Below are 27,976 nucleotides of genomic sequence, written 5' to 3'. Positions count from 1 at the left end.
TAATGAATGATAAATTTAAGACTATAAAGTATAAAATAATTATAATTAAACAAACCTACTTTTAATCACGATGATAACATTTTTAAAAAATCGCTGCTAGGTGCACATTACTACCCACCAAGTCATATATGTGCCGAATTTTGTAGCTGTAGGTCAAACGGTCTGGTTTCTAGAAAGCCAATACTCATATACACACACATTTATTTTTATTATTAGTAGAGATAATGAATGATAAATTTAAGACTATAAAGTATAAAATAATTATAATTAAACAAACCTACTTTTAATTACGATGATAATTTTTTTTAAAAATCGCTGCTTCGTGCACATTACGACCTACCAAGTCATATATGTGCCGAATTTTGTAGCTGTAGGTCAAACGGTCTGGTTTGTAGAAAGCCAATACTCATATACACACACATTTATTTTTATTATTTGTAGAGATAATGAATGATAAATTTAAGACTATAAAGTATAAAATAATTATAATTAAACAAATCTACTTTTAATCACAATGATAATTTCTTTTTAAAAATAGCTGCTATGTGCACATTACTACCCACCAAGTCATATATGTACCGAATTTTGTAGCTGTAAGTCAAACAGTCTGGTTTCTAAAACGCCAATACTCTTATACACACACATTTATTTTTATTATTAGTGGAGATAATGAATGATAAATTTAAGACTATAAAGAATAAAATAATTATAATTAAACAAATCTACTTTTAATCACAATGATAATTTTTTTTAAAAAATTCGCTGCTAGGTGCACATTACTACCCACCAAGTCATATATGTGCCGAATTTCGTAGCTGTAGGTCAAACAGTCTGGTTTCTAAAACGCCAATACTCATATACACACACATTTATTTTTATTATTATTAGAGATAATGAATGATAAATTTAAGACTATAAAGTATAAAATAATTATAATTAAACAAATCTACTTTTTATCACAATGATAAATTTTTTAAAATATTGCTGCTAGGTGCACATTACTACCCACCAAGTCATGTATGTGCCCAATTTTGCAGCTGTAAGTCAAACAGTCTGGTCTGTAGAGCGCCAACACACACTCACACATTCATCTTCATTATTAGTAAAGACTTACAATTAAGTTGCCAATGTTAAACTTCGAGCTTTATAATTAATTAATTAACTATCTTTGCATGCATAAGGATTGAGCTACTGGTGTCAACGAATCTGATATTGTTGTTACTTCCCAAAATGGCGCCTGGATAACCTGTTTTGCTCACCACTCTTTAACTACATTGATGTGATTAGAGGTTTCAGTTCGGTCAGTACAAACACGTGGATGACCTGTGTAATTATTTCCCGTTAGGATGGAAATTTTTTCAACCTGATTTAACAGCTACAAATTCTCAACCTTCTACAGTTTGCGACTGATTACATTTGGATGATAAACATCTAAGAACTCTAGAATCTCTGTTGAGAAGAGATGTGCGGTGAAAATCTTCAAGAGAATCGTATAAGGAAATTTTGTTCTGAAGGATAATGTGTCATCCCTTTAAGTTTTTGAACAATATATGTAGATTAAGAATGATTAAATGCTTTTTCTGTATCTTTCTGATTTTTGGAAACAAAACTAGGCGGATGTAGCTTAGTTTCCTACACGGTTTTAAACTTTTTTGTAGCAATTTCTAACAAAATGTTTTAAATTTTCCAGTTTATTTTTATTTTTCATTAAATGGTTGACATAATTTTTAGAAATATCAATCTGATTTAATTTTTTTTTAAACTGAATTCAATTTTTTTTTCAAAACCTCTGTTATACATAGCATATAGATAATCTGATTTGATTCCAGCTATAGTAATACTTCTATCAAACTAATTCCAGATGTCGTAATTCCTTTTGTAAGTTTGCAAAATGAACTATACTAACCAAAAGAATATTGAATTGATAATGATTTTGCTTAATATTTTCTATTCACGTTTATTCAATAATAAGTATTTTAATGTTTGTCATTAATAAGTATTTTAATTAATGTTTGTCATTAATAAGTATTTTAATTAATGTTCAATAATAAGTATTTTAATGTTTGTCATTAATAAGTACTTTGATTAACGTTCAATAGTAAGTATTTTTATGTTAATAACTTTGCAATTTTGATTTTAGTCCCAGTATTCCTATATTGATAGTCATAATTAGTGTTATATTAATAACATGCAGTGATATATTGATTAATTTTAAAACTGTAATACTTATTTACCGTAGAGTGGTTGCAAAATACGGACAGGTTATTGCTTCTGCAACGTATCGTGATACGTTAATTAACAGAAAAAAATTTATATACTTCTTTTTCTCGTAATGATTAAAAGTAACCGGAACTTAAGTTAAATTCCCTAATAAGAATTTTAAAGAGCCAATAAAAATAAAAGAAATTAAAAGGAAGTTTTTTGTCACAAATAGTTGAGAATCCCGGCAAAGAGAAATTAAGGTTAATGCACTACGGATTCACTTAATTCACTACATGTTAAATGATCCATTTATCAAGAGAGCCTACACTCATTAGGTGAATAATTAACTAATCCTAAAAATTCAAAGTTAAACATACTTATTCACGTATTTAATACGAAATAAAATTATTTTAAACAATGCAAAAACTTAACCCATTTTAGCGCCTTTCGTCTTCAATACAATCTTTCAAGGTTCAGTTATTTTTAACTGCTCTACATTAGATACGAAAAGCAAAGATGATTATTGCCAATGTTATGAGCATGAATAGTGATAAGCAAATATTTAACCAGAGGGAGTAGTCTTCCTGAAACTTTCTCGTATACTCTCCAATAAATTTGTCGCGACAGAGAATGCCTTACATGGCATTGTCATACAATAGTCACGAAATATTAATTTTTGGCTTGAATTTAGCTGTTTATTGAATCTGCTATATCTCCTTGGCGAGTTATTTAGAGGTCAATGCCTGGCATGCATTAATAATAACTAAAAATCAAATTTGTGTTTTAGAAACATTTTTATCAACCAATTGATACTAAAATTTGACACCAAATTTCACTTGCAGTTACAATATCCCATACCAAATTTGATATATTTAAGTTATTGCGCTTTGAATTATCACGTTTACAATCTTCTGAAAGTACAGATAGACAGACTGCCAACTAGTAGCATTTTTACTGAATCTATCATATCTACTTGGCGATTAATTCCTGACATGCGTTAATAGTATCCAAAAATCAAATTTATGTTTTAGACAGGCCTTAGACAGGCCGATTGAAATTAAATTTTGACACAAAACTTCCCTTGAAATCACAAAATTCCGTACCGAACTTGATAAATGCCAATGTGTTTTAGAGCACACAATCAACTCGAGAGCACAGGCGAGAGCACAGCATTTTAGAGCACAGGAGTCTACACTATAGATATTAAATATGTGAATCGAGTTTTATATATTTAGCTGTCTTCGTTTTGCGATCATAATGTTAGCTTATATGCGAACAATCGGACAGATGGACTTCCTTTGAACGAATTTTACTAAAAATTTAATAAAAAAATCTTCAAATTTGGTGAAAAGACCGAATACCAAATTTCAACCATCCTGCTCAAAGTTTATTTAGGTATCTTTGTCACAGATAGATGGACATTTTCTAAAAATTTGTTTTCAAATACAGGGAGATCTAAAACGCGGAGATACATCAAAATGTCTGGTTCGAATTTTTTGGTGGTCACTGTATATATACGAGAAAGTGAAAATGTGTGTTGTTGTATATAATAGAGAAAAAAAAATAAACCATCCAAGATCTTTAATAAATAAATAACAAAAATATACAAATTCAACCAAGTGAAATAACAATAATACAATCTGAGGAAGAATGCCCTCTATCTTCTGTTTTAAATGGCAATTGTACTGATTTGAATGCTTCAGAATGGAGTTCGAAGCATACTAAATAAGTGCAAAGCATTCATGATTTCCAATGATCTCACCACCTTTCCCTACCATGGAAGTTGAGGTAACTTTGGCAATGTTAAACGTCACAGCAATGAACCATACCTTGCTCTGCCCTGTGAAAAAACAAACAGAAATCAGTTGTTACAAAAACAGTATTATTATAAACGGAAGTATTCGAATTTCAGTTTCCGTAAATTAGATAGGCAGAAACAAAACAGAACGCCCGGGAAACCAATGCGGCGGTTTTGCGATGCGCGAGGATAGAACCTGGGACCTTGTGGTTCGCAGTCCAGTAACATGACCACGATACAAAAGCAATTGCTCGTGTAGCGTAGTTGTTAACTGGCTTATAAGCTTTCACCACAAACACATGTAATTACATGATATCCCTCGACTTAATTGATAGCCTCCGTTTTATTCATCCACATTTATTCTTATAATAGGTTTTGGTCAACAAGGTAACCATTGATTTCATATGCCGATTCGTACCAAGTATTTTTATAGCCATTGAAAATTCACGTGCCGATCCGTAACATTCGTGCACAGCTACAGATGGTAAGAGTTTTTATGAAAATGGACGCTTGCACGACGTTTATCAACATATCATAAACCAGTGGGAGTGGTCTCCTTAAAACTTTCTCGCATACTCTTTAATAAAGGTGTTATCCCAGAAAACACCTTGCATGGCATTGGCTTGCTAGAGGTACGAAATATTAATCTTTGGCGAGAATTTAGAATTTTTATCGAATATATCGTGCCATCCTTGGCGAGGTTTTTTTTTGGGGGGGGGAGGGGCGATTTATCTATGACACGCTGTTAATAGTATTTGAAAATAGAATTTGTATTCTAGAAGCGTTTTTCACAGCCGATTGAAACGAAAATTTGATACAAAATTACACTTGTAATTATAAAATTCCATAACAAATTTGATATATATATGCTGCTCTGTTTTACAGTTATCTCTTTTGCATGTTTCTAAAAATAGAGACAGGCAGATAAGTCAGTCACATAGTGGGATTTAGCTCAAAATTTGATAATTGTTTATATTAAAAAATGTTATATCTGTGCAGTGAATTTTATCTATTTAGCTCTCTTCGTTTTCTAATTATCGCAATATCGAACAACCGGGTTGACGAACTTTCTCTGAACGGATTTTCCCCAGACTTTGGTAGAAATCTGCAAATTTGGTCTAAAGACCATATACCAAATTTCAACCACCCTCGAAGAGTTTTTCAGTTATCTTTCATCTTCCAAAAATGTATTTTGTGGTCTAAAATGTGAAAATTCGGGAAAATCTTGAAATGAAATTATTTGACAATTACTATCTCTATACTATGTATACGAGAAAGTAAAAAGGATTAGTTACCTCTAATTTCTACATATTCTTTCTTCATCTAACTCATATAGGAGCACTTCCGATTATATATCCTTGAACGTGTGTTTTTTTTATAAATTTATTTTTTAATTCTTTTAAAATTTTATTTGATGAATTTTGAAAAAGAAATAAAAACATTTGAATATTGATAAGAAAATCTTTTGGATAATTATAGATTATATAAATCAAATAAATTAGAATAGATAGAAAGTTTGATCAAAATATTCATAAATATTATTGTCACTGTAATAATATTGCATAATACATTAGAATATCGCTTAACGAGTGATTCGCATAACAAACAAATCAAAACGTAAAATAGTGACTCGCGTAACGAGTGATTCGCATAACAAACAAATCAAAACGTAAAATAGTGACTCGCTTAACAAGTGATTCGCATAACAAGCAAATCAAAACACAAAATAGTGACTCACTCAACGAGCCATTCGCATAACAAACAATCAAAACGTGAAATAGTGACTCGCTTAACGAGTGGTGTTTCGTAGAACGAGTGGCGGGGAGATACCGTAACATCAATGTGTGTTGAGCATTACTTGTAGAGAACCCTTATAACTACATGGAAGAAGCTTCGGCCGGATAGCATTACCGAATGCAACTACGAAGGGTTTGGGTAAGTGCCTGTAGAGCCGTAATTGTCGAGGTTGTGTTTCTGGTGAAGAATACGGAGTTAGAGATAGTTAGAAAAGTCATCGAAGAATTGGAAGAACTTACGGGCGTAGCTTAGAAAGACTTGCAGACGTAGTACGGAAGAAATTACGCAATTTTTTGTCACGGTAAAAAACTGCGGAGAAAATTTGGTAAGGAAAGGGCGACATAACAGAATCAACAGAGCAATAGTTTTCCAATTAAATAAGGAAGATGCTGAATGCATTGGAAATTATTATATAGTAAATTGAGAATCATCACCGGAATAAAGCATACTATACATAATGTAAAATTTATTTAACAATACTGCTGTGTCTCAATTTTGGCAAATTTTGAAGTGAAGCCAAACAACAAATGTCTTTAGACAATTTTCTTATGTAAATATTTTGTATTTATAAATAATAAATTACATTACTGTAAATGTGTTGAGCATTTTTTGGGGAGTGTAATGAATTTTTCTATTTTACATGGATTCCAAAAGAGAAAATTCAATCCCTTAACGAGCATTTCGCACTATCAGTAAAATTCAGTGTACGATTATTTGACATTCTACAGTATTTAACAAAATTAATAGTCCATGGGCAAAGGGAAAAATTCTAGTGCGTAATCTGCACTACTTGCAAACAAAAGATGTATATTACAATACCATTGGAAAATACCACTAGGTACGAACACAATACCTTTTTTTTTAGTATTTAGATTGTTCAGAATCCAGGTGAACATCAGCGGGATTTTGGCTTTCAGTTCCAGGTTCATTGGTTTTGATGGAAGCTCTGAATCCTTCTTTGTCAGCGACGTACTGAACGCTTCTGTAAAGTCCATGTTCATCCGTAAATCCATATGAGCCTTCTACTTTTCCCTGTCCATCGCTAGATTCTTTTCTGTGTTGAGCATTACCGTACTCATCCTTGAGAGCATAACCGTACTCGTATGGTTGAGGGTTTGCGATCTGAAAAAAAAAGGCCCAAATACCATTAACATTGATTTTTTAAATTTATTTATTCAGCTGTAAAGAAAATATTGTAAAAAATTAAAATTTTAAACACAACGGTAATTTTGCAATAATTGTAGAGTAATTAAATATTAAAGTACCTAAAAATAAGGACAATTAAATCGTAAATATTAAAATATCTCCGAGATAATTTAGCATATTTTGTCTTCATGATGCATAAGCAATTGTAAATATTTTTTCCATAAATATATTCATGGATTTAATGAATTACTTGATATAATCAGTTTGCGATATCCTTAAACTGGCTACTCGGACCCGCCTTGAGGGACACGGAAAAATCTGAATGACTGGCTGCCGCAACAGCAACACCGGCGGGAACTGTGGTTGATTCGTAAGGGCCATCACCGACCACGGTACAACTCTTCCCATGGGAAGTGCATCCCGTTATCAGTGAGAGAAGCCAGTCTCTCATCTTTTTCTGTACACACCAGGGTAGTGAGAACCAACCACCCTGCCGGAATATTCTCATCCTCAATTACTAGGTGACTCAATTATAAGGGGGGATTCAGTTTGCGATATACAATCTTATCCTTTTATTCTTAAGAGATATGTTCATATCTTCTTATCTTAGAAATAGTGTGGGAAATATAGGAGTAATTATTTGCAATGTATATCCAGTGTGACTCATTTGGGTAATAATCATTAATTATTTAACTGTCCAAAGCAAGGCAAGATATATATTTATTTTATGCCATAGAATGTTTTTTTTTTTTTTTTTGTCTCAAAGGCAACAAATAATAAAACATTGGGCTAACAGAGATCTCCACGAATTTTATAAGAGCCCAGTTGAAAGAGAACATATAGAATTTGGTTAATTTGGTGAAATCTATGTATGGTAAGTACATTTAAAATAGTAAATTGTAAAATTAAAATTATTCTAAATAAATGGATTTTTGGAAAATGATAACATAGAAAAAATGAACCATTACTGATGAAAAGAAAGAATTACTTTTTATTAATTGAAAAAATAAATGTGCTACATTATATCCAAGAAGAAATGACAACCCCCTACCCACCCCAGAAAATATACTAATAAATATATGCAACAAAAGATTCCAAAATATTATTCATTGAGTCGAGATTCTTTTAATTGATTCTGAATAATATTCGTCGTCACTCCTGTGTGTTATGTTGCTAATGTGTCGACTTCGGAGTAGAGGAGGCATGCGTTCAAGCCAAATTGTCTGGGTCAGGTGTTATCCTCGTCCTCTGAATTTATCTAAAGAATGTGCATCCGTCACTGAATAATTTAAAATGCTACGTTCATCTCCCTGTGTTTCTTTTTGATATTAACACATGATACGGTATCTTCATAATTACATTTCATATTGCGAATACCATAATTGACAGAACAGTGTATGGCATTTTGTAGTTTTAGGTCTCTTTAATGCCTTTTAACATGATAGACATATCTGAAAAATTATTTTCATTTATTTTATTACTAACCAGTCGATTTTGGCGACCACCCGGTTCGTTAATATTAATGCTCGCTAAAATTTTCAATTAAAAGTTTATGTACCTTAGGCTCTCTTTCTTGGTCATTGGAAAAATGTTTTTAAGATTCAAATTTGGATAGTCACATAATCCCTATTATTATAAAAACCTTAGAATATTTTTTCATTGTACTTTATAACTCTGTAATTTGTTGTCAGCTGACAGAAGATTCAAATTTGAATTTGAAACAAGCAGATAAAACTTCAATAAACATGAAAATTTTTTTGCTGAAACCAAACATATTTTTAAAAAATATGAATACAAAATATCGAATCCATCAGCAATGTAATCATATGTATGCCACAGAATTTTTATAAAATAATTTATGCAATGTTTCAAGGGCCGCGGTGGCCTGGTGGTAAGGTCTCGGCTTCGGAACCGGAGGGTTTCAGGTTTGAGACCCGATTCCACCGAAGAACCGTCGTGTAAGGGGGTCTGTTGCACGTTAAATCCGTCCTGACCAAACGTCTTCCCGCTGGTGTGCCAACTCAGGTGTCGTCCTCGTCATCTGACCAAGGTTCAAAATTACGAGGTCCGTCCCCAAATAGCCCTAGTGTTGCTTCAAACGGTACGTTAATATAACTAAACTAAACATGCAATATTTCAAGGAATTATTCAACAAAAATTTCTCTGATTCATCATAAAATTCAGTTTTTAATTTTAATTTTAAAAGGATTTAAATGACGTCAATATTGTATTTTGTTTCTGTATTATGAAGTTTAAATTTTATACCAGCCTTTTTCCAGAAGCATCATACTCTGCAAAATATTCTTGACACGCCAAAATTTTAATAAATAAATATAAATTTCTATTTTTTGCGATCAAATCTATTGATTCATTAAGTTTTGAGTTAAGTTTAAGTTGACTACCAAAATTTTTATAGATCCGACAATCAATCTTGAGATCGGCGTATCTCCTTTGAGACGGTCGATGGAATCGACTCTAATTGCCCGTTTTTATAGATTGTGTAATTCAAATTTTCGAAAATCAGTCAGTTTAGTCAGTGATTTAGTTGATAGAGTGTAACTTTTTATTTAAAATATTAATATCTCAAAAATATTTTGTTAAATATGATTCACAGGGCATGTAAAAATCTACATAAGAATTTAAAATTCGTAATTCATCGGAGCATTTATTGACTCAAAAAAAATTAAATATAAAATGTAACTCATTTTGACAATTTTGTTGTCAGATGCATGTTTATTACTAATAGTTTACAAATTAGCTGTTAGGCCCTGGTTAGAGGGGATATCCTGTTTATTATTAAATTATATAGTCCTTAAATAAAACCGATTTATAGAATTAATTATATAAATATTATAAAATATCAAAAAAAACAACTTGCATTTACTTTTTAGAAAATATATTACATATTTAACTCATTTCATATAGACACGTGCTGAAAATTACGCTTTCACATGTTTAATTTGCAGTAATAGTTAACTTGTTTTTTAATTTGAGCTTTTGTCATTGTGGTACAAAGCGTTGATAAAAGTCATTTTTTCCCATGCACACGTAACGCGCTCGAGGAGATTAAATTAAATTTTTATTTTATACGAAATATATTGTTGACAAATATGGTTAAAATATATTTTTGAAATTCATTGAAAATAGAATTACAGTTTTAATTTAATTTACAGTTTTAAAAATTGATGTCATTAAAAAGATAATTTTTTATACTTCAATATAATGTAAAAATCTAGTTTGTGCTGTAACATTTTCGGAAGTTATAGCAGAAAAACACCAACATTTCGCTTAATTTTTAATTAAAAATTCAAAAAAATCCCTCAGAGGTGCGCTTTCCTGGCCTCTATGTTATACTCGTGCCAAATTTGGTAGCTGCAGGTCGCACGGTCTGGCCTGTAGAACACCAACATGCGCATTAAGCTTTATTGTAAGTATAGATCATGATCTTTAAGTCATTAATAATCTCTTATTAACAAATAAATCATATACTTACATAATCATCCTTATAATCATGCTCTTTATCTTCATATGAATCAATGTGTCCATTCTGGTAGGCATCGGCTATTTTGTATCCTCCTTCTTGCCCATACAGGGAAGCTTTTGCGTATGGAACAGCTGGAGTGTCATGCCCTAGCCTATTGCTGTCATAACCATGCTGAGGCGTTTGGTATGCTAAATTGGTTGGTGCCTCATAATCTCTCTGGGGTGCTGGAGCGAGCTCTTTTATAGGCTTTCTCGTTATATCTGTAAAACAAATAATTTTAGAACTCCTTTCTTTGATATTAAATAATTCAATTTACCAGCCAGTAACCTCATGAGCAAGAAAACCATAAACAGATGCTCTGACCCACCCGAAGGTACATAGAAATTTTGAATGATTGTAACGCAATAACAATGTAAGTAGGAAATATGGTTGAATCCAAAGGGCCATCACCGGCCTTGGTACAATCCTTCTCGTAGGAGACATCCCTTCATCGGTAAGGGGTAGTAGATCTCACACCATTTCTGTCTCCACCAGGATGGCCAACCATCATAATAGCTTCCTTTCAACTCCCATGACACAGGCACCCCCAGGGGAGGGGGGGGGTAAGGCAAGGCAGTGGAATATGAATCAGAAATTGCGATGGGTTTTATTCCCTACCTGTGCGTTTAGTAGCAATATTCAAACATTACTCGTTGCAAAAGCAATTTAACAGCAAATTGCTCGCAGTAATTTGGTTAGTTTCTACATATTTCAATAGTTTATCTTACGCCGAAGTGGGCTCGTTTCTCTGAAAGATTTTTATATGCTGTTGTTGTTGTTTTTGTTGGCACTTGTCATAGACAAGCCCGCTGACTGACTTAGCAAATTTTAGCCGAAAATTTTTCGTTTCTTGTTCTTTAGTAGCGCCGTCTAGGGCCAAGAATAAGTGGTAGTTAACTACTCATTCGTCACAACCCTTGTTAAGGGGCGGACTTCATTCATGTACTTCATTCCTTCAACCACAGATATAATTTAGACCTGAACCAGTGAACGATCGCCTCTGATCCAGTACCCCAAGTAGTATTACTCTCAACATGGAGGACTTTGTGACCACGACAATTTTATACGTGCAGAGTCTTCGGCTGGCGGGTTCGAACTCACCACCCAAGGAATGCAAATCCAACGCTCCTACTAACCATGACAGATTACTACTAAGTTTTTTATAAATGTAATATGTCAGTATATATTAGATATATGCTAAACCTATTCCTTAAGTGCTACTTATGTATTCTAAAAAGCTTTGAGCAATTAAAATTGCTGTTCTTAACAATATTAATTTGATTCACAAATTTTCCTAATAACACAAAATATCGTTAAAAATATCGTTTCAGTACCTTTATAGTACTGAACAGTTTTTAAAACATCGAACAATACCGTATACATATAGTGCAACTTCATAGCGTCGGTTGGATATGCTAGACCTAGTGGCATCAGAAAAACTGCCTCAAAATAACTTATTTTTGGTTTTAAACCCTTTGAATTTTTCCATTGTCGATCTAGATTAGATAGCCTATCTAGATTTAGATATCTGCACCCTTCTATATGTTATTACGATCTTCAAATTTTGAATAGTCATTAAATGAAGAAATAAAGACACTTAGTTTCGATGCTTCAAATTAACAAAGATAAAATACTGTTAATCATCAGAAGCTTTCTTAATCTTGGTCTTATTAGCAAGCCATTATTAATAACAAGATGCTCCAGTAAGGTGTTTTGAGCTCAAGTCAGCATCAAATATATCTAAAGTATAATATTTTCTGAATATGGCAATTCCACATCAACGATTGCTCTAACCATGTTTCTATCAGAATTACATTAATTATAACTTTGTTTAATTCACAATTTAAGTAAATTAATATTTTGGTCCCTATGGTTTTTAATGTATTAATCATTTTGAGTTTTGGAAATTGCGGATGATAGTGCATATTAAAGCTATCCAAATTATTTATATATTTTCAATCCTAAAAATCATCTAAAAATCCATACAAATTTGGCTTTCAGCTCAATATTTGCAAATTAATTAAACATGGTGTACATATAATTTTTTTTTTCTTTAAGAAGCAATTTATCTTCATAATAATAATAAGTAACAATTAAATTTCCTGTCTGTCAGTATTTTTATTTTTAACTAACAATGTAATCGAATTAAATACGAAAAAAATGCTAATTTCACATTCTATTTAATAAAAATTTAGCAATTTTAATGAGAAATTTTTTCTTAAAAGATGGATTGTATAATAATTAAAGTCCAATTTCACTTAGAAATATCTACTAGAGAATGTCCCATTACCAACTGCCATGTTTGGCAAGTTGTTTGTTAGTTGCTTGGCAACCGTTAAAATAGACCAATAAGTAGAAATTAGAATAGACAATAAGTAGATATTCAGATCTAATAGAGCGTTAGACAATTTGAATGAACATGTTCCAGTAAGAGAAAGTGAGTCTGTCTTTTCAAGTGGAGACAAATTCAGTCAAGCGAGTCTAATATGACTCTCGATTTCTTCCCAATTAAGCGTGAAGTTCATGACAGGATTCATAACTTGAAAGATAAATCATTTATTTCCCTTAGGCCACCGACGAACAATTGAGTATTGAATTTCGTTCTTGGAATAAAAATTAGCTTTAGAGGAGTTTGAATATAGTCAAGCTATCAAATAAGTTGAACTTTCTTTTATCGAAAATTTTTGTGTATTGGGCCTTTTATGATAAGCTTGGATTTTAATTATAAAAATGGGATCTGTATAATGAATAAAATTTCTACATATCAAACACAAATATTAGAGGGGGAAAAAAAAGAAGAAACGCTTGCAACAGCCAAAACGCACCAGCGTATATCTTTCATAAGAAGGAATATAAATTGAAAAAGAAAAATAGCTGTTTTACCGATTTATATTTTTAAAAAAAAATTGCAAAAGACAGAGATCTTTATATGAAACATGATTAAGCATATTAGATAAACTGTTTTAAGATCGAGAGTTTTATTTGACCCATTAAACCCAAAGATGATGATGAAAACAAGGTTGAATCAGTTCAAAAAGTATTTCGAAAAGAAACTATGTAAACACACCAAATTGCCTGATACGGTTTCAGATTTACTTTTTAAAATGTGGGGAAATTTTAACCTCATTAAGATGTCTTAATTTAAATGGCTTTATTTTGTCCAAAAAATAAATTAAAATTTCACTTTTTACATTTGAACAAACAATTTTTTTTAATTAAAATTTCATTTTTTAACATTAGAACAAATATTTATACATTGTACAAACAAATATTGTAAAAAAATTTCGAAACGTCAATCGTATTTTTTAAAATTAATTAAAATATTAATATAACTGTTTTCTTCTAAATTGAAAAATTTATTCATTATTTAGAAAGGAGAATCTAAATTAGTGAACATTTGTACTTTTCATATGTAAATCAATATTATTTGCAAAAAATTATTTTTAATTTGTGGAATATACATGTCCTACATGAAATAACTTTTAAATTACAAATAAATAAAGATTTTTCAATACAAAGAATAGGATTTAATAAAAATTGTAAAGGTTATTCCCACCTTTTTCAATCAATAAAAGATAATAATTATTACTCTTGCCTACCGCCATTAGATTAGTAATTTAAATATTTTACAATTATTCACGAAAAAATGACGCAATAAGAAAAGAGAGTAAACTGATGAATAAAATGATTAAAAATATTACAAATGAACTATACAAGGGGAGGTAAAATAGTTCTTTAGTAATATTAAAGCATTGATTTTTAAAGCAATTGGTTTACTTGTAGTTAGAGGAACTACATAAACTATTTTTATGGGATTTGTAGTAATCATAAGAAAAATACTACTATAAAGGTTTTTCAAATCCCACTTGCATTAATATATTCAGCGAAGCTCATAAGTTCAGGCCTCGTAATAAAGGATAAATATGTGTAGGAGTCAAAGCAATCAGATCATCTAGTTAGACCAGCAGGCAAAAGTCCTAATATACGGGAGTGGGGAGCCAAGGGAAGTTGGATTTTTTTTTTTTAGGAAGAAATCAAAAAAAAAAATTTAGCACTTAATTATTTTTATTACAACGAATAATTCATTGTTAAATGACACATCTGACAACCAGCTGTTGAAAAATGTCAATTGAAAACTAATCAGAATATAGAAAGTATGATTTTTCCACCAGTGCACAAAAAGAGGCTCGAACTTAAAATCGTCGATTGCTACGCTTTAGTCATATAATGCTTTAACTCGATCATTGGTAGGACAGCTAAAATTTTAATTTTACTTTTAATTATTCGGTTGGATTCAGAAATATAATTTATTCTTTATTCCACTTGATGAGTCAGATGAAATATTTTAGGCTTATTTATTATGAATCTTACCTGGACTTCCAGCGGAAGCATGGATACTGTCATCCGAATAACGACCAATAGAATTTTGCAGCTGGTTCTTCAGTGGAACGTAAGACGCATAGCCTGTGTAACCTCCATCTTTACCATATGCAGGAGCAGCTGATGTCAACGAGACGGAGACACAGAACAAAGACACTATCTAAAAAAATAATGAATGGAATTCACTATTAGTCTAAACAAGTATTTCCAAGCAGTTATGAGCGACTATGTGCAGGGCACGAAGATATGAAAAAAATAAAAGAAAATGTTTTTCAGAAAATTCATTGATGAGCCTTCAAATAAGAAGAGATATATTTTGTTAATACAAACTAAAATGGTCTTCTAAAAATGATTGATATGAATTCACAGTATTTTGAAGTTTATAATTTTAGCTCACAAAATTCAATAGAGTCCGAATTAACTTATTTTGGAAAATTGGGTCCCAAATGGTAATAGGTTAAGAACATTTAAAAATATTTGTTACGAAACGTTAAATCTTGTAAACTATTAAATAGTAAAGTATAATAGTATTTATAATATTAAAAATTTTAAAATAATTTATGTTTCTAAATTTAATTAAACTGTTTCAACATAAAATACCCAACATGGATTTAAACGCGGAAAAATTATATTTTGTTTAATTTAACGAAGTGCTATTGCACTAACAAGCATTTTTACCTCACACTGTCTTTTGGAATTGTACTTTCAATAAGTAAGTATTTTGCTTTCTGGTTTAAATGAATTTCGTTCTATTTTCATGGTATTTTGTTGTTTGATTTGCTGTGTTCTTATTTGGATTGTTTTTTTTTGGCAATGATTTGACTTGTTTATAATTATCTTTAATCTTGTGATAATAATTTTATCTTCGAAACCTCAATTTTCTGGGATTTTCGGGTCACGAGAGGTCAGTTTGTTGGACGAAGGTCAGACCCCTCACAGAAAAAATCCCTGGTTTGAATCCTTGCCTGAAGGTGACCTTTGAGAAAGTCTTCAGGCCGGATTCCTATTATCTTTCTTTTTGATTCTTCGGCTATAAACTTAATATTCATTTCTAATAATTCTTCTAATTTGGTTTATTTATTAAACTAGTCAATAAATAAATTGGTAATTGGTGCAATAAATAAATCGGTACAAATCGATAAAAATATTGATATTTCATAATATTTACGCATATTCTTCATATATATCACCAGAGAATTTAACAAATATTTCTTTTTATCTTCAAGAAAATTTATATATACCAAAATTCCAATAAGTGTAGTTATGCAAATATTTTAAATTTAATTTCAATTTTTAGAAGGTTTTATAAGTTTTCAAAAATAAACTTATTTAAATTGTCTAATTATTCCATATATTTGAAATTCACAAATAATTTTTGATGGTAATAAAGGGCAAATAAAGTAAAATCTACTATTTTTCTATTATTTTTAAATATAATTTTTTTTTTAAATATGAACCATTTTTGAATCAACAGAATTTCCTGCTGTTTCTGGAATTTCATTTGCAAATTTTTGTGACAGGAAATAATAGTTTTCCTGTGGCAAAATTTCTACTGGTAGAATTTAACTCCCAATGACTGCAGGATAGATGACAGAGATAAAATGTGTTAACACGGATAAATAATGCAAAATTCCTGGAGATTACAAAGAGAAATGAATTTACAGCATTTTAGATTCCATTAATCTCGGTTTAAAGCAGTAAAATGAGGAATGGCTGCCTATATTTAAAGATATTAATGCAGATACAATGGAAATTACAGTAAATTATTTTCTTTTCTTTTTAATTCTAAACTGTTGACAGACGATTTCCGGAAGATTACAGATTTCAGAAAGATTCTGGGAAATTCTTCAGGCAATCTATATTATCCACAATTTTATTCAAATATGTAAGAATCATATAAGGATATTTCTAAATTAGGTTGTCACATAAATTAAGAACCAGAATTTTACAATTTTTTAGATTCGGAATATTTCTTTTAAATTCAGTTTCTATTTAATTTGGAATATATATCAGATATAACACAAATTACAATAAACTTTTTTTTTAAATTTTTAATTTTAAACTACTGACAGATGGCTTCCGGGGGATTGCATATTTCAAAAGGATTCTGTAAAATTCTTCTGGAAATTTATATCATCCACGATATAATTCAAATCTGTAAAGATCATATTTGTAAATTAGGTTGTCGCAAAAATTAAAATCAAGAATTTTCTAGGTTCGAAATATTTAATTATATTTCTATTAATACGGAATATTTTCTTTTTAATTCTGAACTGTTTCTGACGATTTCCGGAAGATTACAGATTTCAGAAAATTTTATAAAATTCTTCAAGCATTCTATATCATTCATGATTTAATTAAAATATGTAAGGATCGTATTTTAAAATAAGATTGTTTCAAAAATTCAGCATAAGAATTTTTATAATGTTTTATGTCCGGAATATTACTTGGAAAAAAACCCCAAAAAAACTATTTAAGCCAAAATCGTATTATTTCCACAAATTGGTAAGATTATGTATATATAGGTTGTTCACAGTTCATAAAATTGTATTGACCCATTTTATCTAAGTTCTAGAACAAATCTTTTGTGATTTAGTGAGATTAAAAAATAACATATTAGTAATTCTATTGTTATTTCTTTAGATGATGCCGGCAAGACAAAGCTTATTAGTTTATAATAAACCACAAAGGTGGAATTAGCAGTATGATTTCAATTTTTCATATTCTTTCAACCATGAATATCGATTACTTGAAAAGTTAACAGATACGGTTGTAAATTGTATTTATAAGATTTATGATGTAGATAACAATCATCCAGAAACGAAATCTTTTGATACTATTAGAGACGAATTGATAAAAAAAAAAAGAATGATTCAACTCAATCCGATAGAAACTATTCGATATCAATCAGTATACAGTATCGAAGAATAAATGATTGCTACAAATATCTCTCAAAAATAATGAAAGCAATAAATATTCCTGATGGAAAAGATAAATATAAAAGTAAATGGATTTGTATAATAGATACAGGAACATCTAACCATAATTCAATTTTGAAATAATTGTACAAATTTCATTGAAAAATCAACACATAATATTACTGTAATTCCCTCATTTAACAGTACCAAAAATTACAATTATTCATCATTAGTACGTCATTTTATTTTGGTTAGGATTTATTCTATTTATACAACATGTAAAAAAATAACAAAGTTCGAGAATGTTGTGCTTATTCAATTATGCTCCGCCTGTTCTGAATTCCAATAGCTTTCCATTTTACGTTTTAAATATCGACAAAGTTAATCAAAGAGTGATTTAATAAAATTCAAAATACAATGGAAATGAAAATTAAAATTTAATTGGAGGCTCTCTTTAAAAAACTTTGATAAATTAGCAAATAAATTTGTGGATCAAACAGTTCGGTTTTATACTGTAAATTAAAAATCTCCAAGAAACAAAATCTTTTGCTTCGAGTTTTTAAAATAAGAGATTAAAGCTCAAATGAAGAAAGATATTTTCTACTAACCGCTTTTGGCAACCAGCCGGTTCCACGGGGTTGATAGACGTTAAAATTTTTAATTAAGTAATTTATTTACTTTGTCTTAATGTCTTCTTCAGCAAAATATTTTTGAATAAATTTTTGTAGATATGTCATTCATACCATTTTAGAAGCCTTACGCCCTTCTATTCATTTTAATATGGAATTTCCTAACTTTTTGTCAACATTCTCAAAATTCATAACAAATTCATACATTTTGCTATATCTAACCTTTTAATAATGCAATTTAATTAATAGTAAAAACATTATAAAGTTTGGAATTTTTCTTCATTTAAATAGTAATTTTAAAATAAATGTAAACACTTTTTTCACATTCTTCACAGAAAAGTAAATATTTCGTTTGCTTTCCGGAAATCCTATTTCCCGATAATGATTTATGTTAATGATAAGGAAATGAAAAAAAAGAAAAGAAGAAAAGAAAATGAAATGCAAATGAAAAAGATATTTGTAACTTTGTTCGTAACTTTTATTAACACTTTTTGTGTTCTTCCAGATTTTTTATGTAAATATTTATACACATTCTTCCCAGAATTAAGTAAACATTTCGTTTGCTTTCCGGAAATCATATTTGTATATAATGTTTGTGTTAATAATAAGAAAATGAAAAAAAAAATAAGAAAAGAAAATGAAGCGGAAGTGAGAAAATATTTGTAACTTCGTTAGTGACTTTTATCAACAATTTTGTTCTTCCAGAATTCATATGTTTTAATATTATCGTTCGTTATACGTTAAATATGTTTTGTTTCTTCTTGGAGAACACATTTAAAATATGTATATATTTAAAAAAATTGATGAAATAAAGAAAAAATACATGTGCGGCAAATAATTTGTATCATTAAAAAGTTAATTTTTTAAAATTTTAAATTGATATAAAAATATATCTATTGTAATATTTTCGGAAATAATTTCTTAATTTTTTATTAAAAGTTCGAAAAAATAGCTCATTGACACACATGTTTGCCCTCCAAAACATACATGTGCCTAATTAGGTAGCTCTAGATTAAATGGTCTAACCTGTACAGTATTAATTTAAACATACACATACAAACACACATTCATTTTTGTTATAATTAAAGACGAATTGATAATTATTATAAGTTAATAATAATTATTTTTATAAGTTAATAATAATAATTATTATTATAAGTTATTAAAATATTATAAGTTTATACTAAAATAAAATTAAAAACCAGCAAGTAATTTTCTGGAATTTAAAATAATTGTCGTGAAATTGCTTCAAGAAACATTCTTATTGACAATCAAGAAAAGGGTATTCAACTTATAAATTTTGATGAACAATTACAAGAACAATTCAAAATTAAATATCGTATTTCAGACTGAAGTTAAAGACATAAATAATGTTCTAGAGTAATTATACAAAAATAAGCAACAGCAAAAAAATGATGAATTTATACATTTTACAATATACTTCTTAATATTTTCGAAAAATTACAGAGCATTTCCCAAAAAGGTCTCCAATTTCAATGAACATAAACTTTTAATTTCATTGATTGGATCAAAACACTAGTAAAATAGTATTGTAGCAAATTTTGAAAACTTTTAATTTTTATAAAAATTTCTTACGAACCTTTCCATATGTCCAGAATATATTTTTCATAAAACTATTGAAAATAATATAATATTGAATATTTACGTGCCAATTATTTATAATAATTTGTATTGCATGTTTATGAGTTGCATATTGTGATAAGTTGCATTGTATAATTTTTATGATCCCTTTGAAAAAAAAATCCTGTTTGTTAAGCTTAGTTTAGTTAGTCCAGCTTTATTATATTGGCCGACAAATCATTATAATGCAATTTTTCAAAGACCAAAACCTTATGAACCTTTTAGTACTGAACATTAGGCATTTTTCATAAAAGACAGTTGCTATAAATATCTTAATATCAAGTATCTAGAATGTATTTTATGCTAAAATTTCTTACGAATTGTTTAAAAATGTTCATCTAAAAAATTATTCAGTTTAGAAAATCGACATTAGTAAATATTTTTTTTTGTTGTAAATATATTTTATTGTTCTTCTACGAGTTATAATAACATTTTATTTTCTTCACATAAACATAATTACATGGACGTCCGTTTGCATTGAATAGCAACACTTCCTGTAGAACACTTCCGCTTTTATATCAGTTCCTCACTTATTTTTTGGAAGAAATATAGCAATCACAATTTGACCAATACATTTCTCAAAGTTCTTGATAACGACAAATAATCAAGAGCTCAAATTGAAGCACTTCTACAAAACATATGAATTATCTCAAATATCTGAGGAAGAGATTGTGAAAATATCTCAACTTTCATTTCCTAACATATCGAAAGAAAATAATTCCAACTATTGTTCAAGGAAGCAATGCTAACAAGCTTGTGAAATACTTCAGAGCATTATATGTTTCAGGAGAAATTACCATTTTTTATTTTTCGTGACCGTGCATGTTGAAAAGTTTAACGATCATGTGAAAGCATTTTAACAAATGCGTTTGAATTTTTATCTCTAAAATGGCGTTTTAAGCATTTGATCACTATAAATGTCTTGAGGCCTCAAATACTAAAATGCTTTAAAATTATTTCCTGATTTGATAGTTGCTCCCATTTCGAATAAAAATCAAGCTTTAAATCTGAGAGAAATAATTTATTCCGATACGGGAATTCAACTTTCTCATGTATCAGATACTAATTTTATGAATTTTAAATGGAAGCCATAAATTCATAGAAACTTACCTTTTAAAAGGATATAAATATTAAAATATATAGCTTGAAGACATTAATCGAAAAATTGAGAAATTACGAGAGTAAAGAATTGATGGCGAAACATTTCAATGATAAAATTCTTTAAATAATTTCAAATATAGAATGAAATTTTAAGTTCAGTTCGTTTTTTAATCGAAGATCAATTTGTTTAATAAAAATAAAGTTAAGGTTTGTAAATGCTTTAGGAAAATCCAACCAATTTAAGTTGCAAATGATTTGAGTCGATGAATTTAACATTCTGAAACTCTCAGACTTAATCTTAATGTTAAAAACAAAAATCGTAAATTTATAAATACTTAAACTATATAACTATATTTATAAAACATTATTTACTGTTAAACATTTAAAAAAAAGATTCCACAACAAATTATTAAAAATTTAGTAATAATGCATCATTTCCATGATAAAATTACATAAATAATTTAATAATTAATATATAATAATATTAAAAACATCTTACATTTTTACATATTTAATATGCAATATGAGCATAATACTGTTTATAAATTATAATTTATTGAATATTGAATATTGAATAATTATAATTTATTGAATATTGAATATTGAATAATTATAATTTATTGAATGCATAATTCAATTTTAAGGACAATTTTTTTCAGTTTCTAAAGCTATAAATATTCACCATTAGAAATACTGAAATAAAATTATTTAAACAATTTTTTTAATTATATTTTTCAATCTTTCAACAAACAAAATAGGAGAAACTAAATAACATTTGTTGAAGTAAATCAGATTAATGACAGAACATTTTGACAAATATAAAGATATCATTTTATTATATGATGAAACACATATAAAAAGTGAAAAGAAAATAGTAGTATAAGAATATAAATTTTAGAAGTATAAGAATTAATAAATTTTGTAAGAGTTTTTAGCTACGCCAAATTCAAATGGTTGTAATTTAATATGCCTTTCCATAATATAACTGAGATACCAATTTCTTTTATCTACTTTATAAAAATATTTATTTCTGTTTTCTAAAATACCTATGAGTTACTCCAAATCATCAGTTACATGACAACGAATTCTGATATATTCACTTTCACGCTTTCCGTATCAAGTAACAAAGTTTTAGTCTGTTTTTTCAACTTGATTTTATATAAATCTATGAATTACAAAACAATTTTTAGAAGCATTTCGGGTTTAAAATTATTTTTTTTTAATATTCTAAATTTAATACATTTATATTCCTTCACATTGAAATTTATATCTATTATCGTTTGGTTGCAAAATCGTTTACTCTGGTTGTTTTTTTAAACTTTTTTTAAATGAGTTTTTAGACTATATAATCAGAATTTTCATTCTCATTATAGTGAAATAATTAATATTCATTTTCATTTTATAATCATTTTCGGAAATCAGATTGTTTCGTTTTTAGAACATAATTTCTTAATTCAGGTTTAAAAATCATATTCATAAGGGTTTGATTTCAAAAAAATTGCCTATTAGTTTTTTCAAACATGTTTCTGGTGATTTTTTCTAGATTTAATATCAACGGTTTCATCTTCGTTTGTTTGAATAGAATAATTACAACTCATTTTCATACCTATTATATCAGTATTCTTAGGACTCATATTCTTTTGCTTTCATTACTGTATAAATAATTTTTCCATGAAGGAATATTTAATAGAAAACCTTTGAGTTCTTTTTTATGTTATAATTTTATTCGTTAATCTATTATCCATCTAAAAGAGATTGATTTTAATTATTTTTTAAATAAAAGTAATTTATTTCGCATTAAATAAATACATGAATAAATAAAAAAATATAAACCTCTTTGATACTAAAAACATGACTGAATCATCAAATAGCTTATTCATAGCAGAGTATTTTGGTCAGTAAACAAAAGACATCTTGAAAAACTGACTCTAAGACGTAATCAAATGCTTTGCAGACGTGACTGAATAAAAATTAAGAAAAAATAATGCTCTATATAAATCAGACGTTTGGTCATTTCAAGACCTCAGACAGTGGAAATTAACGTTAAATAAAGAAATAAAAACTGGCATTTACCGCGTGCTATTTTAGTGAGTCAGAAACGAGTTAGATCAATGACTAGTTATCTATTCTTAACAGATGCATCTTTGATATATTACCGAGACAGAAAAGAAGATTGCATCTAATTATAGAGCTTATTCTGTCATTGATACACTTCGGTTTGTGTTTAATGTCGGTCAGGTTAGTTCATATAAAAACATTAAAATCGTTTGCCAACAATAAAGTAATTAATCGTATCGTTTCAGAGTACTTATAAGAAATAATGTAATTTTACTGGACAAGTCTGGCAATGATAGTTCAATTAACTACTAATTCCAAATTTGAAAGAAAAGTCTAAACTGAAAGATAACATTTAAAAGAAACAAACAAAATTTCTTTTAGAAAAGTTATAATTTAAAAATATTGCTTTTATATATAAAAATCTTAACTCATGTTTTTTTAATGGGTGGTTTCCCCCCTTCTAACTTAATTTAAGACATACATGATAATGGACTATCTAATTTGTTTTTGAAAATAAAATGATTTTGAATATTTCTAGAAAGTGAGTATAAGAACCAGAGAAAATTTCTTTTAGAAAATGTTAGAATTAAAATATATTGCTTTTGTATACACGAATCTTAACTCTAGTTTTTCAATAGGGTTTTTTTTCCCCTTTTTGCATAACTTGACACACACATGATTATGGGACTATCTAACTTATTTTTGACAGTGAAATAATTTTGAATATTTGTAGAAAGTGAGTATATGAACCGGAGAATATTTCTTTTAGAAAAAGGTAGAATTAAAAAAAAAAATGTTTTTGTATATACGAATTTTAACTCATGTTTTATAATGGGTGATTTTTTTCCCTTTCTGCATAACTTGATACACACACATGATTATGGGGACTATCTAACTTGTCTTCGGTAATAAAATTATTTTTAATATTTCTAGAAAGTAAGTAGAATAACCGAAGAAAATTTCTTTTAGAAAAAGTTAGATTTAAAAATATTGCTTTTGTATATGCAAATCTAAAGTCATGTTTTTTTAATGAGTGATTTTTCCCCCTTCCTGCATAATTTGATACATACATGATTATGGGAACAATCTCATTTGTCTTTGGCAATAAAATTACTTTTAATATTTCTAGAAAGTAAGTATAAGAATCGAACAAAATTTCTTTTAGAAAAAGTTAGAATTAAAAAAAAATATTGCTTTTATGTATACAAATCTTAACTCATGTTTCTTTTTAATGGGTGTTTTCTTAAGCATACATGATGAAGACTATCTAAATAGTTTTTGAAACAAAAGGATTTTGACTGTCACTAGAAAATGAATATAAATTAATTATTTGTAATAGATTCATAATGTTGCAAACGATTATGTAAAAAAATATATTCATTATTACTCTTTTATTAAATGCAATAATTGAGTTTGTATTTCTTATCAGTCCATGTCTTGCCTGATTCTATCAAATAACAAAAGACAGAATGAACAACATTTAATATTTTGTTTACATTAATTTTAGAAATGAACTTACACATAATTACGGCAGTATAGTTAAAAATAGTATATTTCTTTCCAAGTTTGGCTATTATATTTTTCATGTAATCAGAGGTTTTAGATAAATTAATCATTTAACACAAGTTTTCATCTTTTTTTTCATTCAACATGCCCCATAATTCTTTTCATTACTTAATCATTGATCAATGTTTTTTTATACATATTTATTAAAATTATTATCTCTCATGTGTTTCTTTTACATTATAACGAATACAAGAAAATAAAACCTTCATCTGAGAAACAGTTTCTTCAATAATGATAAGAACAATTTTAAAATGTCTTAAATTTCTCGGATACATGACAGAAAACATAAGGATTCCAAATAAAAGAACTAATTAATGGTTACATTGTTTTAATTATTTTTAATTAAAGACATTGACTAATTCAGAGTGATATTATTAACAGATAACAAACTTCAAAAATAAAAATAAATGGTCTGTAATCAAAAATATTTTTAAAAATGTTGAGACAAAGAATTTAAAAAAATAATTATCTTAAATAAAGCAACTTCTAACCAAAATAGGGACTTCGTAAGTTATTTATGTTAAACATTCGGTAGAAATATTTATTAATGAAATTTAATTTAACTAGAATATTGCTATTTATTAATTTGACAATATTTTTGTTAAATATATTATTAATGACCTTTAGAAAATTGCGAATTTACTTAATACAATATACATGATTATCATCTTTTATTCATTGTATTTTCATATAGAAAAATATTAGAAAGAATTCTCAAAATTTCACAGGCATAAAACACTAACAAAAAACAAATATATGCAATTAAATCAAATGATACATTAATATAAACGTAGAGAAAGTCTTAGAAGGCAATTATATTAAAATACAAATGATTATTAAAGCAGTTAGTCATTAATATGATAGTACAATTCCATCACTGATAAATTTATAACTTACCAGAATCATTTTCATTAAGTGCTTAAAAAGAACAGTTCTTAAAAGAATGTTCAATAAATCTTGAAAAAAATGTCTAATAAAATATTGAAATATTATCCTAAGCAGCTTCGTTCAAGCAGCTGAAGCAAAATTTCTTCTGATCAGAGAGGAGTATAAATTCATAATATGGATCTCAGAGTTAGAGGAAGAAATTAAAATATTAAATGTGGCGCGTTTTCTTTGGCTCGATTTGGAGGAAACCTGAGCGCCAATGTTCGCCAAGTGAATTATCCAATGATTGAACAGCAAAACGCAATTTCGTGTGAGGTCAAGGAAGGGTTTTTGCTCGAAGAGGACATTGTTATCTAATGTATTGGCGTGATGAATTAGGTTTCTTTTACTATTTTTTTTCGAACTTTCCAGGCATTAGAGAAAAAAAAAATCTTATACCGTTCTCGTTAAGTATTTTGTCTGAATAGTAGTATGAATAATGCGGAAGTATTGGAATTTCCATTAAATTTAAATGCATATTTTGCTTCACAATTTTAAAGAAATAATACTTATCACAATAAAAACGGTTTTAGGATTATAAAGATTTATTAGCCCTTTTACTATTAGCTGAAAATTTAAAAAGAAATGAAAAAATGAGAAATTTTTCATTTTCTATGAAAGAAAAGTCTCTTTGAATTATTTCCCCCAATTTTACAAGTGAGATTATTTATGTGATTTCTTTAATATAATACAATTCAAAAAGAAAGAATTTTACAATTACATAAAATCAATTATCTATGATAATTCCAAATCTAAAATTGTTCAAATGTAAAATGAATTCAGTAAAAGAAATGTCAATGAATGAACTGATGGTCAAAATTTTAAACCAGTTCCTTCAAGAACAAAAAAGGAGCATATATTAAAGAAAAAAATAAAGCAGTATAGTATTAAATCTATCGTTTAAAATTTGAATAATTTGATTATAAAAAAAATTCATAAATTCGTCAGTTTTTTAAACGTTTTATATTTTTTTATGTAAAATAATAAATATACATCTTTCTAAAAATTAAACTAAAATATGATAAATTCATAACTGAATTACGAATTGTAGATCATCAAGATATGAATTTTCAAAACTGTTTGTAAAAGTGCTTGCAATAAATGTTTTTTATTTTACTTTATTTTATTTGTTTATTCAAAATCCTAATTTTGTACATCGGTTAGCTTTTGTAAGTAAAACTAACAGCAAAAATTAGACTTTTTTTTTATTTTTTAAGTAAAAAGAAATTTAAATATATATATATATTAAAAAAACTTTGTAAAAAATACTTTAATTATTTTAAATAAATTTTAGTCTTCAAATGTGAAAACTTCGAAAAATTTGATAATTGAGTTGAATTTGAAATAATTTGAGTTGAAACTTCAAACTTGAGTTTTCTTTTGAAGATGAACGAATTCTTGTGCTTATTGTAAATATCATACAAATCTTATTACAAGAGAGTTTATTTCTAATTATTATAAAATAATTTTAATATATTTCAGATATTTAATTTGTTTTCCGTTTACAAGCACATAGCTATTTTTGTAGAGCGAATATATACATTTTGATTGATTAATAGGTATATTTGACAATCAATTTAATAATTTCGGTTTATCTTCTAAGAAAATTTGAAAAAAAATTAGTCAAAACATGAAAGCATGAGTACATTTTTCAGGATTTGTCTGTTTATTCTGGTTAAACGTATTCTAATTAAATATACTTTTAATTATATAATATCAATAATGAGCACGTGTGCATGCAAAATCTTAATTTAAAATCTTGGCAACGGATGTTTATATAAATCCAGTTACTAAAACAATGAGAAGTGTTTTTGTAAAATAAATGTAAAAATCTGCCAAAATGAGAAAAAAATATTATATAAAGTAAAATTAAAGAGAATTTATTTCTAATTATTTTAAAATAATTTTAATATACTTCAGAAATTTAATTTGTTTTCCGTTTATAAGCACAAGCTATTGTTGTAGAGCGAAAATGTTTACATTTTGATTGATTAATAGGTATATTTGACAATCAATTTAATAATTTCGGTTTATCTTCTAAGAAAATTTGAAAAAAAATTAGTCAAAACATGAAAGCATGAGTACGTTTTTCAGGATTTGTCTATTTATTTTGGTTAAACGTATTCTAATTAAATATACTCTTAATTATATAATATCAGTAATGCGCACGTATGCATGAAAAAATTTAATTTAATATCTTGGCAACGGACGTTTATATAAATCCAGTTACTAAAACAATGAGAAGTGTTTTTTAAAATAAATGTAAAAATCTGCGAAAATATGAAAAGAA

The 27,976-nt window shown here is 28.0% G+C and overlaps 1 protein-coding gene across 1 annotated transcript; it reads right to left on the bottom strand.

Moving 5' to 3' along the window:
* Positions 1-3,805: 3,805 nt before the first annotated feature.
* On the bottom strand, positions 3,806-25,796 carry LOC129985160 (uncharacterized). Its single transcript, XM_056095085.1, has 5 exons — positions 25,657-25,796; positions 14,838-15,006; positions 10,437-10,687; positions 6,651-6,919; positions 3,806-4,042 (listed from the first exon to the last, which is right to left on the bottom strand). Exons 1-4 carry the CDS (start codon positions 25,669-25,671, stop codon positions 6,659-6,661), a joined length of 696 nt encoding a protein of 231 aa, XP_055951060.1. The 5' UTR covers positions 25,672-25,796; the 3' UTR covers positions 3,806-4,042; positions 6,651-6,658.
* Between the last annotated feature and the right edge of the window lie 2,180 nt (positions 25,797-27,976).

Source organism: Argiope bruennichi, chromosome 9 (assembly GCF_947563725.1).
Source record: "Argiope bruennichi chromosome 9, qqArgBrue1.1, whole genome shotgun sequence".
NCBI lineage: Eukaryota > Metazoa > Arthropoda > Arachnida > Araneae > Araneidae > Argiope > Argiope bruennichi.
This window is presented reverse-complemented; position numbering and strand designations above follow the sequence as displayed.

What these genes read in the sequence shown, in the direction of transcription:
- LOC129985160 (XM_056095085.1), bottom strand. An exon ending in TGCTTCCGCTGGAAGTCCAG is followed by an intron (nt 10,688 to 14,837) that starts GTAAGATTCATA and finishes TTTGTTTTACAG; the next exon opens with ATATAACGAGAAAGCCTATA. An exon ending in ATGATTATAAGGATGATTAT is followed by an intron (nt 6,920 to 10,436) that starts GTAAGTATATGA and finishes TTTTTTTTTCAG; the next exon opens with ATCGCAAACCCTCAACCATA.